At 41.6% G+C, this 15,312-nt stretch overlaps 2 protein-coding genes and 7 non-coding genes across 11 annotated transcripts in view; all 9 read right to left on the minus strand.

Annotated features, from left to right (window-relative positions):
* The window catches only part of vps37a (VPS37A subunit of ESCRT-I), a 31,707-nt gene extending 18,927 nt beyond the window's left edge, over positions 1–12,780 (minus strand). Inside the window, exon 1 of the mRNA XM_034687668.1 lies at positions 12,696–12,780. Within this exon, the coding sequence (XP_034543559.1) occupies positions 12,696–12,766 (71 nt within the window). The 5' untranslated portion in view covers positions 12,767–12,780. The remainder of the gene's footprint in view (positions 1–12,695) is intronic.
* On the minus strand, positions 868–1,083 carry LOC117816698. Its single transcript, XR_004631994.1, has one exon. It is a non-coding gene; the product is annotated as a small nucleolar RNA U3 (small nucleolar RNA).
* On the minus strand, positions 3,034–3,249 carry LOC117816702. Its single transcript, XR_004631998.1, has one exon. It is a non-coding gene; the product is annotated as a small nucleolar RNA U3 (small nucleolar RNA).
* On the minus strand, positions 4,813–5,028 carry LOC117816700. Its single transcript, XR_004631996.1, has one exon. It is a non-coding gene; the product is annotated as a small nucleolar RNA U3 (small nucleolar RNA).
* Positions 6,588–6,803, minus strand: LOC117816703. The gene has a single exon (XR_004631999.1). It is a non-coding gene; the product is annotated as a small nucleolar RNA U3 (small nucleolar RNA).
* LOC117816699 lies at positions 7,839–8,054 on the minus strand. The gene has a single exon (XR_004631995.1). It is a non-coding gene; the product is annotated as a small nucleolar RNA U3 (small nucleolar RNA).
* Positions 10,011–10,226, minus strand: LOC117816704. The gene has a single exon (XR_004632000.1). It is a non-coding gene; the product is annotated as a small nucleolar RNA U3 (small nucleolar RNA).
* On the minus strand, positions 11,790–12,005 carry LOC117816709. Its single transcript, XR_004632004.1, has one exon. It is a non-coding gene; the product is annotated as a small nucleolar RNA U3 (small nucleolar RNA).
* An 899-nt stretch (positions 12,781–13,679) lies between the features above and the next one.
* Positions 13,680–15,312, minus strand: part of micu3a (mitochondrial calcium uptake family, member 3a) — a 33,154-nt gene continuing 31,521 nt past the window's right edge. For all 3 annotated transcript variants that reach the window (XM_034686950.1, XM_034686949.1, XM_034686948.1), the window contains 2 exons: positions 14,623–14,687; positions 13,680–14,377 (listed from right to left, as the gene is read on the minus strand). In XM_034686950.1, coding sequence (XP_034542841.1) covers positions 14,371–14,377; positions 14,623–14,687 — 72 coding nt within the window. In that variant the 3' untranslated portion in view covers positions 13,680–14,370. The remainder of the gene's footprint in view (positions 14,378–14,622; positions 14,688–15,312) is intronic.

Here is a 15,312-nt window from a genome sequence, read left to right on the forward strand (position 1 = left end):
GATAAAAGTGTGATGATCGTGACAGACTTCCCATAATGCATTGCGACTGAAATCACAAACTCCAGAGCGCTATTTAATATATATTCATACAAAGTCGTATATTTTCACCAGATAAAGAATGACAAAAGAGCTAACTGTTTATAATTGACGACACAAATGACATTAACGACAAAACTACGATGTCCCTTCATGTACTTAAAATGTGTTTTTTTGAAGGTTTCATGATATTTTGGCCCGACTGTCCGTCGTTCTTTCTGCTCCTGACAGAAACACTCCAACTAAGATCAGTTCCGTCTACATGTGAACTACTTGATTTGATTTGATTATTTCAAACCTGTTGACTGTTACTGTGGTTATTATTCTTCTGGTCGCTGTCACTGTATTCATTATATTTATATATTTCTACTTATCCTTCTGACTGCAACAGTTTCTCAGGAGGGTTTTTTTGGAAGTTCATAAAAACAAAAAAAATATTGTATGCAATTGTACTGTGATTTATACTTGCTTTTGAGAAATAAAACTTAAAAAATTTAATTGATGAAATGCTGCTTCAATTTGATTTAACTAGTCTCCAGAAACTCGACTTACCTATATGGACATTGATGTTTCCTGTGGTGTTATGAATCAACCTGCTGCTACTGATACTTTGTTAATAAGTTGTCAACAACCCCTAAGAGTAGGAGCCATGTGGCAACACAGATAGACGAAAAATTAACGAAAGGGTCATATTTAAATGTTTCATTTAAAATAAAATGACTAGTTTTGGTGATAACCTTCCATGCAATTAAATTATGCAATTTTTGATAAAACTGTGCACCTAATGGCAGAATGATGAGCATTGGACTTTTATTTTGACATCTTCCGGAAACCACTCTGATCATGTCCCCTTCCTCAGAGCTCCACAAGGAAGCAATGAACGATCATCAATGACAGAGAACATATGAACTGAATCATTATTCTCTGCCCGCTTCACGCTCAGAAGGGAACATCACGACTCTTCATCGTGGTTAGCGAGACCAAACACTTTAGAAACACATTTCATGAGTTAGAAACTATAGAAATGATCCCTGAAAGTATAGTCTTAGTTTGGAGAGGGGCGCAGACAGGACGTCATGTTAGGGACCCTCACCTTCAGTCAGGCTTTTCACAAACTATCCCTTTTATCTGAATCACCAGTTCATAAGCAGTCACCGAGTTCAAGCGTAACATAGTCACAATATTTCACCACGATAGTGTAAACAGATAGAAATGAGAGGCAATTAGCAAGACAATCCCTATAAAGGAATGGTTCTGCAGGTGGAGGCCACAGACCATTTCCCTGTCCTCATCCTTTCTGCCTGATTTTTGGTCACTTTTGCATTTTACCAGAGCCCTCACTACTAGAGGTAGCATGGGGCGGTGTCTGCAACCCACAGAAGTTGCTCAGGTAGTGCAGCTCATCCAGGGTGGCACATCAATGCATGCTGTGGCATGAAAATTTGCTGTGTTTCCCTGCGCAGTGTCAAGAGCATGGAGGAGATTCCAGGAGACAGGCCAGTACACCAGGAGACATGAACGGGGCCGTAGGAGGACAACAACCCAGCAGCAGGACCGCTATCTGCTCTTTGGGGAAGGAGGAACAGGAGGAGCACTGCCAGAGCCCTACAAAATGACCTCCAGCAGGCCACTAATGTGCATGTTTCTGCTCAAACTGTGAGAAACAGACTCCATGAGGGTGGTATGAGGGCCAGACGTCCACAAGTGGGGTCTGTGCTCACAGCCCAACACCGTGCATGCCGATTGGCATTTGCCAAAGAACACCAGGATTGGTAGATTTGCCATTGGCGCCCTGTGCTCTTCACAGATGAGAGCAGGTTCACACTGAGCACGTGACAGACGTGACAGAGTCTGGAGACGCCGTGGAGAACGTTCTACTGCCTGCAACATCTTCAGCATGACCGGTTTGGTGGTGGGTCAGTGATGGTTTGGGGAGGCATATCCTTGGATGGCCGCACAGACCTCCATGTGCTAGCCAGAGGTACCCTGACTGCCATTAAGTACTGGGATGAGATCCTCAGACCCATTGTAAGACCATATTCTAGTACAGTGGGTCCTGGGTTCCTTGTAGGCAGTCCCTCCATGATGAAGACATTGATGTTATGGACTGGCCTGCCTATTCCCCAGACCTGAATCCAATAGAGCACCTCTGGGGCATCGTGTCCTTCCATCCACCGACGCCACGTCGCACCACAGACTGTCCAGGAGATGATTGATGCCCTGATCCAGGTCTGGGAGGAGATCTCTCAGGAGAAAATCTGTTGTCTCATCAGGAGCATGCCCAGACGTTGTAGGGAGTGTATACAGGCACGTGGAGGCCACACACACTACTGAGCCTCATTTTGAATTGTCTTGAGGAATTTCCACAGAAGTTGGATCAGTCTGTGATCTGATTTTCCACTTTGATTTTGAGTATGATTCTGAATCCAGACCTCCATAGGTTAGGGATGTTCATTTCCATTGATCATTTTTAGGTTATTTGGTTCTCAACACATTCCACTTTGTAATGAATAAAGATTTTCAACAGGAATATTTCATTAATCCTGATCTAGGATGGGTTGTTTAAGTGTTCCCTTTATTTTTTTGAGCAGTGTATTTTGAAATTATCCAGAAACCACTCTGATCATGTCCCCTACGACTTTATAATCTCAGAAATATTGAGTTTTTTCTTGAAAATGTACAACTTTAAAAACTCTAAAATTTCGAGTTTCATTTCTCATAGATTTGCAACTTTGTAAACTCAAATTTTTTAAGTTTTTTTCTCGAACATTTCCCCCCCCTTTTTTTACTCATCGTGGCCCTAATACACCGTCGTAATAGGAGCCATGTGGGAACAAAGAAAGGCAAAAAACTAATGAGAGGATTGTATTTGAATGTTTCATTTCAAACAAAATTACTACTTTTGTTTGTCATGCAATGTTATGCAATTTTTGATAAAACAATGGACCTAATGACTTAATGATGAGCAATGGACTTTTATTTTGACATCATCCAGAAACCACTCTGATCATGTCCCCTTCCTCAGAGCTCCACAAGGAAGCAATGAACGATCATCAATGACAGAGAACATATGAACTGAATCATTACTCTCTGCCCGCTTCACGCTCAGAAGGGAACATCACGACTCTTCATCGTGGTTAGCGAGACCAAACACTTTAGAAACACATTTCATGAGTTAGAAACTATAGAAATGATCCCTGAAAGTATAGTCTTAGTTTGGAGAGGGGCGCAGACAGGACATCATGTTAGGGACCCTCACCTTCAGTCAGGCTTTTCACAAACTATCCATTTTATCTGAATCACCAGTTCATAAGTGGTAACCGAGTTCAAGCGTAACATAGTCACAATATTTCACCACGATAGTGTAAACAGATAGAAATGAGAGGCAATTAGCAAGACAATCCCTATAAAGGAATGGTTCTGCAGGTGGAGGCCACAGACCATTTCCCTGTCCTCATCCTTTCTGCCTGATTTTTGGTCACTTTTGCATTTTACCAGTGCCCTCAGTGCCCTAGAGGTAGCATGGGGCGGTGTCTGCAACCCACAGAAGTTGCTCAGGTAGTTCAGCTCATCCAGGGTGGCACATCAATGCATGCTGTGGCAAGAAAATTAGCTGTGTTTCCCTGCACAGTGTCAAGAGCATGGAGGAGATACCAGGAGACAGGCCAGTACACCAGGAGACATGAATGGGGCCGTAGGAGGACAACAACCCACTAGCAGGACCGCCATCTGCTCTTTGGGGAAGGAGGAACAGGAGGAGCACTGCCAGAGCCCTACAAAATGACCTCCAGCAGGCCACTAATGTGCATGTTTCTGCTCAAACTGTGAGAAACAGACTCCATGAGGGTGGTATGAGGGCCAGACGTCCACAAGTGGGGCCTGTGCTCACAGCCCAACACCGTGCATGCCGATTGGCATTTGCCAAAGAACACCAGGATTGGTAGATTTGCCATTGGCGCCCTGTGCTCTTCACGGATGAGAGCAGGTTCACACTGAGCACATGTGACAGACGTGACAGAGTCTGGAGACGCCGTGGAGAACGTTCTACTGCCTGCAGCATCCTCCAGCATGACCGGTTTGGCGGTGGGTCAGTGATAGTTTGGGGAGGCATATCCTTGGATGGCCGCACAGACCTCCATGTGCCAGCCAGAGGTACCCTGACTGCCATTAAGTACTGGGATGAGATCCTCAGACCCATTGTAAGACCATATTCTAGTACAGTGGGTCCTGGGTTCCTTGTCAGCAGTCAATCCATGATGAAGGCATTGATGTTATGGACTGGCCTGCCTATTCCCCAGACCTGAATCCAATAGAGCACCTCTGGGGCATCGTGTCCTTCCATCCACCGACGCCACGTCGCACCACAGACTGTCCAGGAGATGATTGATGCCCTGATCCAGGTCTGGGAGGAGATCCCTCAGGAGAAAATCTGTTGTCTCATCAGGAGCATGCCCAGATATTGTAGGGAGTGTATACAGGCACGTGGAGGCCACACACACTACTGAGCCTCATTTTGAATTGTCTTGAGGAATTTCCACAGAAGTTGGATCAGCCTGTGATCTGATTTTCCACTTTGATTTTGAGTATGATTCTGAATCCAGACCTCCATGGGTTAAGGATTTTGATTTCCATTGATCATTTTTATGTTATTTGGTTCTCAAGACATTCCACTTTGTAATGAATAAAGATTTTCAACTGGAATATTTCATTAATCCTGATCTAGGATGGGTTGTTTAAGTGTTCCCTTTATTTTTTAAAGCAGTGTATTTTCCAGAAACCACTCTGACCATGTCCCCTTCCTCAGAGCTCCACAAGGAAGCAATGAACGATCATCAATGACAGAGAACATATGAACTGAATCATTATTCTCTGCCCGCTTCACGCTCAGAAGGGAACATCACGACTCTTCATCGTGGTTAGCGAGACCAAACACTTTAGAAACACATTTCATGAGTTAGAAACTATAGAAATGATCCCTGAAAGTATAGTCTTAGTTTGGAGAGGGGCGCAGACAGGACGTCATGTTAGGGACCCTCACCTTCAGTCAGGCTTTTCACAAACTATCCATTTTATCTGAATCACCAGTTCATAAGCAGTAACCGAGTTCAAGCGTAACATAGTCACAATATTTCACCACGATAGTGTAAACAGATAGAAATGAGAGGCAATTAGCAAGACAATCCCTATAAAGGAATGGTTCTGCAGGTGGAGGCCACAGACCATTTCCCTGTCCTCATCCTTTCTGCCTGATTTTTGGTCACTTTTGCATTTTACCAGTGCCCTCACCACTAGAGGTAGCATGGGGCGGTGTCTGCAACCCACAGAAGTTGCTCAGATAGTGCAGCTCATCCAGGGTGGCACATCAATGCATGCTGTGGCAAGAAAATTTGCTGTGTTTCCCTGCACAGTGTCAAGAGCATGGAGGAGATACCAGGAGACAGGCCAGTACACCAGGAGACATGAACGGGCCGTAGGAGGACAAACACCCACTAGCAGGACCGCGATCTGCTCTTTGGGGAAGGAGGAACAGGAGGAGCACTGCCAGAGCCCTACAAAATGACCTCCAGCAGGCCACTAATGTGCATGTTTCTGCTCAAACTGTGAGTAACAGACTCCATGAGGGTGGTATGAGGGCCAGACGTCCACAAGTAGGGTCTGTGCTCACAGCCCAACACCGTGCATGCCGATTGGCATTTGCCAAAGAACACCAGGATTGGTAGATTTGCCATTGGCGCCCTGTGCTCTTCACGGATGAGAGCAGGTTCACACTGAGCACATGTGACAGACGTGACAGAGTCTGGAGACGCCGTGGAGAACGTTCTGCTGCCTGCAACATCCTCCAGCATGACCGGTTTGGTGGTGGGTCAGTGATGGTTTGGGGAGGCATATCCTTGGATGGCCGCACAGACCTCCATGTGCTAGCCAGAGGTACCCTGACTGCCATTAAGTACTGGGATGAGATCCTCAGACCCATTGTAAGACCATATTCTAGTACAGTGGGTCCTGGGTTCCTTGTCAGCAGTCCCTCCATGATGAAGACATTGATGTTATGGACTGGCCTGCCTATTCCCCAGACCTGAATCCAATAGAGCACCTCTGGGGCATCGTGTCCTTCCATCCACCGACGCCACGTCGCACCACACACTGTCCAGGAGATGATTGATGCCCTGATCCAGGTCTGGGAGGAGATCCCTCAGGATAAAATCTGTTGTCCCATTAGGAGCGTGCCCAGACATTGTAGGGAGTGTATACAGGCACGTGGAGGCCACACACACTTCTGAGCTTCATTTTGAATTGTCTTGAGGAATTTCCACAGAAGTTGGATCAGCCTGTGATCTGATTTTCCACTTTGATTTTGAGTATGATTCTGAATCCAGACCTCCATGGGTTAAGGATTTTGATTTCCATTGATCATTTTTATGTTATTTGGTTCTCAACACATTCCACTTTGTGACGAATAAAGATTTTCAACTGGATTATTTCATTAATCCTGATCTTGTTTAAGTGTTCCCTTTATTTTTTAAAGCAGTGTATTTTGACATCACCCAGAAACCACTCTGATCATGTCCCCTTCCTCAGAGCTCCACAAGGAAGCAATGAACGATCATCAATGACAGAGAACATATGAACTGAATCATTATTCTCAGCCCGCTTCACGCTCAGAAGGGAACATCACGACTCTTCATCGTGGTTAGCGAGACCAAACACTTTAGAAACACATTTCATGAGTTAGAAACTATAGAAATGATCCCTGAAAGTATAGTCTTAGTTTGGAGAGGGGCGCAGACAGGACGTCATGTTAGGGACCCTCACCTTCAGTCAGGCTTTTCACAAACTATCCATTTTATCTGAATCACCAGTTTATAAGCAGTAACCGAGTTCAAGCGTAACATAGTCACAATATTTCACCACGATAGTGTAAAGTGATACTACAGATAAAAGTGTGATGATCGTGACAGACTTCCCATAATGCATTGCGACTGAAATCACAAACTCCAGAGCGCTATTTAATATATATTCATACATAGTCGTATATTTTCACCAGATAAAGAATGACAAAAGAGCTAACTGTTTATAATTGACAACACAAATGACATTAGCGACAAAACTACGATGTCCCTTCATGTACTTAAAATGTGTTTTTTTGAAGGTTTCATGATATTTTGGCCCGACTGTCCGTCATTCTTTCTGCTCCTGACAGAAACACTCCAACTAAGATCAGTTCCGTCTACATGTGAACTACTTGATTTGATTTGATTATTTCAAACCTGTTGACTGTTACTGTGGTTATTATTCTTCTGGTCGCTGTCACTGTATTCATTATATTTATATATTTCTACTTATCCTTCTGACTGCAACAGTTTCTCAGGAGGTTTTTTTGGAAGTTCATAAAAACAAAAAAAAAAATTGTATACCATTGTACTGTGATTTATACTTGCTTTTTGAGAAATAAAAATTAAAAAATTAAATTGATGAAATGCTGCATCAATTTAATTTAACTAGTCTCCAGAAACGCGACTTACCTATATGGACATTGATGTTTCCTGTGGTGTTATGAATCAACCTGCTGCTACTGATACTTTGTTAATAAGTTGTCAACAACCTCTAACAGTAGGAGCCATGTGGGAACACAGAAAGGCAGAATATTAACGAAAGGGTCGTATTTAAATGTTTCATTTAAAATAAAATAACTACTTTTGGTGATAACTTTCCATGCAAGTAAATCACGCAATTCTTGATAAAACTGTACATCTAATGGCACGAGGAAATGCATTGGACTTTTATTTTGACATCATCAGGAAACCACTCTGATCATGTCCCCTTCCTCAGAGCTCCACAAGGAAGCAATGAACGATCATCAATGACAGAGAACATATGAACTGAATCATTATTCTCTGCCCGCTTCACGCTCAGAAGGGAACATCACGACTCTTCATCGTGGTTAGCGAGACCAAACACTTTAGAAACACATTTCATGAGTTAGAAACTATAGAAATGATCCCTGAAAGTATAGTCTTAGTTTGGAGAGGGGCGCAGACAGGACATCATGTTAGGGACCCTCACCTTCAGTCAGGCTTTTCACAAACTATCCATTTTATCTGAATCACCAGTTCATAAGCAGTAACCGAGTTCAAGCGTAACATAGTCACAATATTTCACCACGATAGTGTAAACAGATAGAAATGAGAGGCAATTAGCAAGACAATCCCTATAAAGGAATGGTTCTGCAGATGGAGGCCACAGACCATTTCCCTGTCCTCATCCTTTCTGCCGGATTTTTGGTCACTTTTGCATTTTACCAGTGCCCTCAGTGCCCTAGAGGTAGCATGGGGCGGTGTCTGCAACCCACAGAAGTTGCTCAGGTAGTGCACTACATCCAGGGTGGCACATCAATGCACGCTGTGGCAAGAAAATTTGCTGTGTTTCCCTGCACAGTGTCAAGAGCATGGAGGAGATACCAGGAGACAGGCCAGTACACCAGGAGACATGAACGGGGCCGTAGGAGGACAACAACCCACTAGCAGGACCGCGATCTGCTCTTTGGGGAAGGAGGAACAGGAGGAGCACTGCCAGAGCCCTACAAAATGACCTCCAGCAGGCCACTAATGTGCATGTTTCTGCTCAAACTGTGAGAAACAGACTCCATGAGGGTGGTGTGAGGGCCAGACGTCCACAAGTGGGGCCTGTGCTCACAGCCCAACACTGTGCATGCCGATTGGCATTTGCCAAAGAACACCAGGATTGGTAGATTTGCCATTGGCGCCCTGTGCTCTTCACGGATGAGAGCAGGTTCACACTGAGCACGTGACAGACGTGACAGAGTCTGGAGACGCCGTGGAGAACGTTCTACTGCCTGCAACATCCTCCAGCATGACCGGTTTGGTGGTGGGTCAGTTATAGTTTGGGGAGGCATATCCTTGGATGGCCGCACAGACCTCCATGTGCTAGCCAGAGGTACCCTGACTGCCATTAAGTACTGGGATGAGATCCTCAGACCCATTGTAAGACCATATTCTAGTACAGTGGGTCCTGGGTTCCTTGTCAGCAGTCCCTCCATGATGAAGACATTGATGTTATGGACTGGCCTGCCTATTCCCCAGACCTGAATCCAATAGAGCACCTCTGGGGCATCGTGTTCTTCCATCCACCGACGCCACGTCGCACCACAGACTGTCCAGGAGATGATTGATGCCCTGATCCAGGTCTGGGAGGAGATTCCTCAGGATAAATTCTGTTGTCCCATCAGGAGCATGCCCAGACATTGTAGGGAGTGTATACAGGAAAGTGGAGGCCACACACACTTCTGAGCCTCATTTTGAATTGTCTTGAGGAATTTCCACAGAAGTTGGATCAGCCTGTGATCTGATTTTCCACTTTGATTTTGAGTATGATTCTGAATCCAGACCTCCATAGGTTAGGGATGTTCATTTCCATTGATCATTTTTAGATTATTTGGTTCTCAACACATTCCACTTTGTAATGAATAAAGATTTTCAACTGGAATATTTCATTAATCCTGATCTAGGATGGGTTATTTAAGTGTTCCCTTTATTTTTTAAAGCAGTGTATTTTGACATCATCCAGAAACCACTCTGATCATGTCCCCTACGACTTTATAATCTCAGAAATGTTGAGTTTTTTCTCGAAAATGTACAACTTTAAAAACTCGAAAATTTCGAGTTTTATTTCTCATAGATTTGCAACTTTGTAAACTTGAATTTTTTAAAGTTTTTTTCTAGAACATTTCCCCCCCCCTTTTTTTTTCTCATCGTGGCCCTAATACACCGTCGTAATAGGAGCCATGTGGGAACAAAGAAAGGCAAAAAACTAACGAGAGGATTGTATTTGAATGTTTCGTTTCAAACAAAATTACTACTTTTGTTTGTCATGCAATGTTATGCAATTTTTGATAAAACAATGGACCTAATGACTTAATGATGAGCAATGGACTTTTATTTTGACATCATCCAGAAACCACTCTGATCATGTCCCCTTCCTCAGAGCTCCACAAGGAAGCAATGAACGATCATCAATGACAGAGAACATATGAACTGAATCATTATTCTCTGCCCGCTTCACGCTCAGAAGGGAACATCACGACTCTTCATCGTGGTTAGCGAGACCAAACACTTTAGAAACACATCTCATGAGTTAGAAACTATAGAAATGATCCCTGAAAGTATAGTCTTAGTTTGGAGAGGGGCGCAGACAGGACGTCATGTTAGGGACCCTCACCTTCAGTCAGGCTTTTCACAAACTATCCATTTTATCTGAATCACCAGTTCATAAGCAGTAACCGAGTTCAAGCGTAACATAGTCACAATATTTCACCACAATAGTGTAAAGTGATACTACAGATAAAAGTGTGATGATCGTGACAGAAATCCCACAATGCATTGCGACTCAAATCACAAACTCCAGAGCGCTACTTAATATATATTCATACAAAGTCGTATATTTTCACCAGATAAAGAATGACAAAAGAGCTAACTGTTTATTATTGACAACACAAATGACATTAACGACAAAACTATGATGTCCCTTCATGTACTTAAAATGTGTTTTTTTTAAGGTTTCATGGGCTGTTTCCGAAACGGCCTGCTACATACTACTTACTAATGTAGTAGGCAGTAGGTATTGCCTACTACATACTGTGTTTGAATTTAGTATGTAGTATGACTGTTCTGTTGGATCTGTCATGCAGCATGCTGAGCCAGACTTCGCTGGATTTCCGGTTTCGGAAAGTGGAAGTAAACAACGGCGAAGCCGATAAATAAAATGCTTATTTAGCATCCATTTATGATTTAAAAAGTTAGGAAGTGGTTTATATGTAATTTGATAACTTTCACAGCACCCAAAAACAGATTTCCTCCTGTCAAAAAATGAGGAAAAAGAAAAAGCAGAACGAGCGCTGTGCATTATGGGAAACAGTACGCGAGGCAGACTGGTCCGATGCACACTGAGATATTTTCCCGAATCAGTAGACATCCGGGGAGTTTTGGCTTACTGCAGATTTTGCTCTTGTTCACATACTACTTACTACATACTGAATTTTGGACATATCAGTACGTACTGCTAGTATAGTAGGCGATTTCGGAAACAGCCATGATATTTTGGCCCGACTGTCCGTCATTCTTTCTGCTCCTGACAGAAACACTCCAACTAAGATCAGTTCCGTCTACATGTGAACTACTTGATTTGATTTGATTATTTCAAACCTGTTGACTGTTACTGTGGTTATTATTCTTCTGGTCGCTGTCACTGTATTCATTATATTTATATATTTCTACTTATCCTTCTGACTGCAACAGTTTCTCAGGAGGTTTTTTTGGAAGTTCATAAAAACAAAAAAAAAAATTGTATACCATTGTACTGTGATTTATACTTGCTTTTTGAGAAATAAAAATTAAAAAATTAAATTGATGAAATGCTGCATCAATTTAATTTAACTAGTCTCCAGAAACGCGACTTACCTATATGGACATTGATGTTTCCTGTGGTGTTATGAATCAACCTGCTGCTACTGATACTTTGTTAATAAGTTGTCAACAACCTCTAACAGTAGGAGCCATGTGGGAACACAGAAAGGCAGAAAATTAACGAAAGGGGCGTATTTAAATGTTTCATTTAAAATAAAATAACTACTTTTGGTGATAACCTTCCATGCAAGTAAATCACGCAATTCTTGATAAAACTGTACATCTAATGGCACGAGGAAATGCATTGGACTTTTATTTTGACATAATCCGGAAACCACTCTGATCATGTCCCCTTCCTCAAAGCTCCACGAGGAAGCAATGAACGATCATCAATGACAGAGAACATATGAACTGAATCATTATTCTCTGCCCGCTTCACGCTCAGAAGGGAACATCACGACTCTTCATCGTGGTTAGCGAGACCAAACACTTTAGAAACACATTTCATGAGTTAGAAACTATAGAAATGATCCCTGAAAGTATAGTCTTAGTTTGGAGAGGGGCGCAGACAGGACGTCATGTTAGGGACCCTCACCTTCAGTCAGGCTTTTCACAAACTATCCATTTTATCTGAATCACCAGTTCATAAGCAGCAACCGACTTCAAGCGTAACATAGTCACAATATTTCACCACGATAGTGTAAAGTGATACTACAGATAAAAGTGTGATGATCGTGACAGAAATCCCACAATGCATTGCGACTCAAATCACAAACTCCAGAGCGCTATTTAATATATATTCATACATAGTCGTATATTTTCAACAGATGAATAATGTCATAAGAGCTAACTGTTTATAATTGACAAAACAAATGACATTAAAGAAACTATGATGTCCCTTCATGTACTTAAAATGATTATTTTTTAAAGATTTTTTGACATTTTGGCCCGACGGTCCGTCGGTCTTATTGCTCCTGACAGAAACACTCCATCTAAGTTCCGTTCCGTCTACATGTGAACTACTAACTTTATATCAACTTAACCAATAAAAAAAGGTTAATATATTAGTAAGAACTGGATATGAGAAAGCAGGCGATCTACTTACCTCGTCGTCTGATAACTAGCAGAGAGGTGTTTAGCTAGCGCGGTAATAAGGTTATTGTTCTACCTGTAAATAGCTGAAACGACCTGTTTTCTACTCATAAGGTAGGCGTGACAAAATGTACTTAATTTACCAACCTTCTACCTCCGTAAAAGCTTGTATAATCCTCTTGAAAGTTGAGTTGTATGTCCAAATTGACGTGTAACATGTCCGTCCCGGATCTCAATTGCGCATGCGTAGTGAATACCACCGATTCTGCTGGTCTTCCTGAAAAAATCTTTATTCGTGCAAATTTCTCCTCCATTGGTGCATGTACTGCTGTGACACATACGTATACAAAGGGAGAAAATGTCAAAAAAAAATTACTTGGCAAACCAGCTGTATAGCACAGATAGCATCCTTTATTCTAGCAAAAATAATCATTTTTTCATTCGTAGACACTCAAAATCAAATGCAATTCTAGATTATACATTACAACACTGACGCCATTTAATAGATATGTATTAATAGTATGTATATGTGCAAAGGGAAGGGCTTTTTCTACATAGTATGAATGCCTATCCACTAAATGTTGTCAGTGTCGTAATGCATTATCTAACGTTGCATGTGATTTTGAGTGTCTACAATTGAAAACTAATTATTGTTGCTAGAATAAAGGATGCTATCTGTGCTATAGAGGGTTTACCAAGTAATTTACTCACACATAGAAAGCAGGACTTGTAGCCCTTTCCTTTGCACTTTTAAGTGGCTTTCTATGTCGCAATTTTCTAGCAATGAGAGGCACCTCTGTGAATATTATAAAAATACATGCTTAATAGTAAACTCAGATTTGAATGTTGAAATAAAACCTATTTTGTGCTGTTTTATTCTGGGCGAACATACCCACAATTACTGTATTCATATGATGATGATGATTATTATTATTATTATTATTATTATTATTATTAATAATAATAATAATAATAATAATAATATTGACCATATCAACACTCTTCAAACAGTATACCCTCAGAGTGTAATAAAATGCAACATCTAAATTAGCTGTACTAGATCAGACAAATAACTGTGAAATAAATTAGACAATAGAGATGATCAAAATTAGAAGAAAACACAACTGCAAGTTTATTTCACAACTTTAGAGTTCTTTGTCTGCTCTTTTATTTATTACTGGCACCAGTATTGACGTCATGAGGATAACATTGCTGTCATACAGTTTTTATTGTGTGATGTGATATCATAGTATTTGTGCTCTTTTAGTTCTTACAGTTTGTAAACAGATATTTGCATTTTTATTTTGCTGGTTAGAATAAATTATACTTTATAACATCACATTTACAGCTTAATTTAAAAAAGTAGCAGTCCTGCTATGGAGATGTCATGCTCGAATAAAGTCATATAATATATAATATATAATATAATCCTCTCTGTTTTAACTCACAAATCATTATGGGCATAGTTGGTTTGAGGGGGAAAAACAGGGAAACAAGGAAAGAAAAACAATAATGTTGATTATAATCAGTATAAGGAGTGTCAGTCAGCTGATTGAGGACATGCTTGTACAAATGAAGTTATCTACTTTGGGAGTCCAGAGGAGGTCTGTCCTTCAAAAGTTATTTTTTCAAACCCCTGACCGTAAAGTCAGAGCTCATTTTGATTTCTTCCATACTGCGACGTCTTCCTCATTGTTTTCTTTCCTGCCCTCCATCTCTCTCCTCTTCTAGGACTTCTCCTGGAACCTCCTCCTGAGCTGCTTTACTTGCTTTCTGGCCTCAAAGCGGACACAGCCGGAGAAGGAGGTGTGGTGTCGGCCCTTCACCTGGTAAACATGGAGCAAAGACAGGCACAGTCACGCAGGGAGCCAGAGGTGACCCTTTTGAACCAGTATACCTTCAGTGATAACATGATAGTTAAGTAACAAAAATTGATGAATTCAGGGATTTTATTCTGTTTTAACTGATTATAAACATCACTTTTAAACATGTGCCTGGTTCCTCTTTAACAGCCACTGCAATCATTCAAACAATATGAACATAACCCAGCTTTTCTGTTGTTAGTGGTACTTATCTGCTCGCCAGCTCTTTCTTCAGACACGACTTAAAAGAAATGGCACGCTCCACAGATTTATAACCCTGAGAGGTCAGCAAAGAGACATCACGGTCGAAAGAAAAGAGGAAGAGAACAGACCACAGTGGGAGGTCAGAGACGGGGGGATGCAGGAGGGAGAAAAAGAGAGAGAATGTTAATAAGCCGAGACTGTGAGGCCAAATAGCATCAAGAGCACAGAGAGTCATTCAGTGAACACATTTCAGGTTGCAGTGTTAGTGATGCGCATCCCTGCTGTAGCATTGTATCAGACGTCACCACTAGAGGGCAGTATTCCTTTATGGAAAGACTGTTTGAAAAGGTGATTTCCAGTTCAGTTTGGATTACGTCAATTCATTTCATTAGTCAATTCAGCTCAATTCGTTATGTCCAGTCATTCATTGAAGTTTCAAACAGCTACATGAAGGTTTATGAACCCACATGACCTCGATGTATCTCCCTGAAGAAAAGCAGTTACAGCTTTGTATCCCATAGATGGTTAAACAGTACATTTAATTTGTGGTTTTATTTTGTTAAAGGTAAACTAAGCTTTCTTTAAAATAAATAGAAAGTGAAACAGAAACTTCTTATTCCACTGAATAACCTCAGTTCAACTAAACAAAGCTTCTTTTTCAAAGTCACTGTCGGGACACTGCTTCATTAAAGCTGGTT

This window comes from Notolabrus celidotus, chromosome 7 (assembly GCF_009762535.1).
Source record: "Notolabrus celidotus isolate fNotCel1 chromosome 7, fNotCel1.pri, whole genome shotgun sequence".
NCBI classification, from domain to species: domain Eukaryota; kingdom Metazoa; phylum Chordata; class Actinopteri; order Labriformes; family Labridae; genus Notolabrus; species Notolabrus celidotus.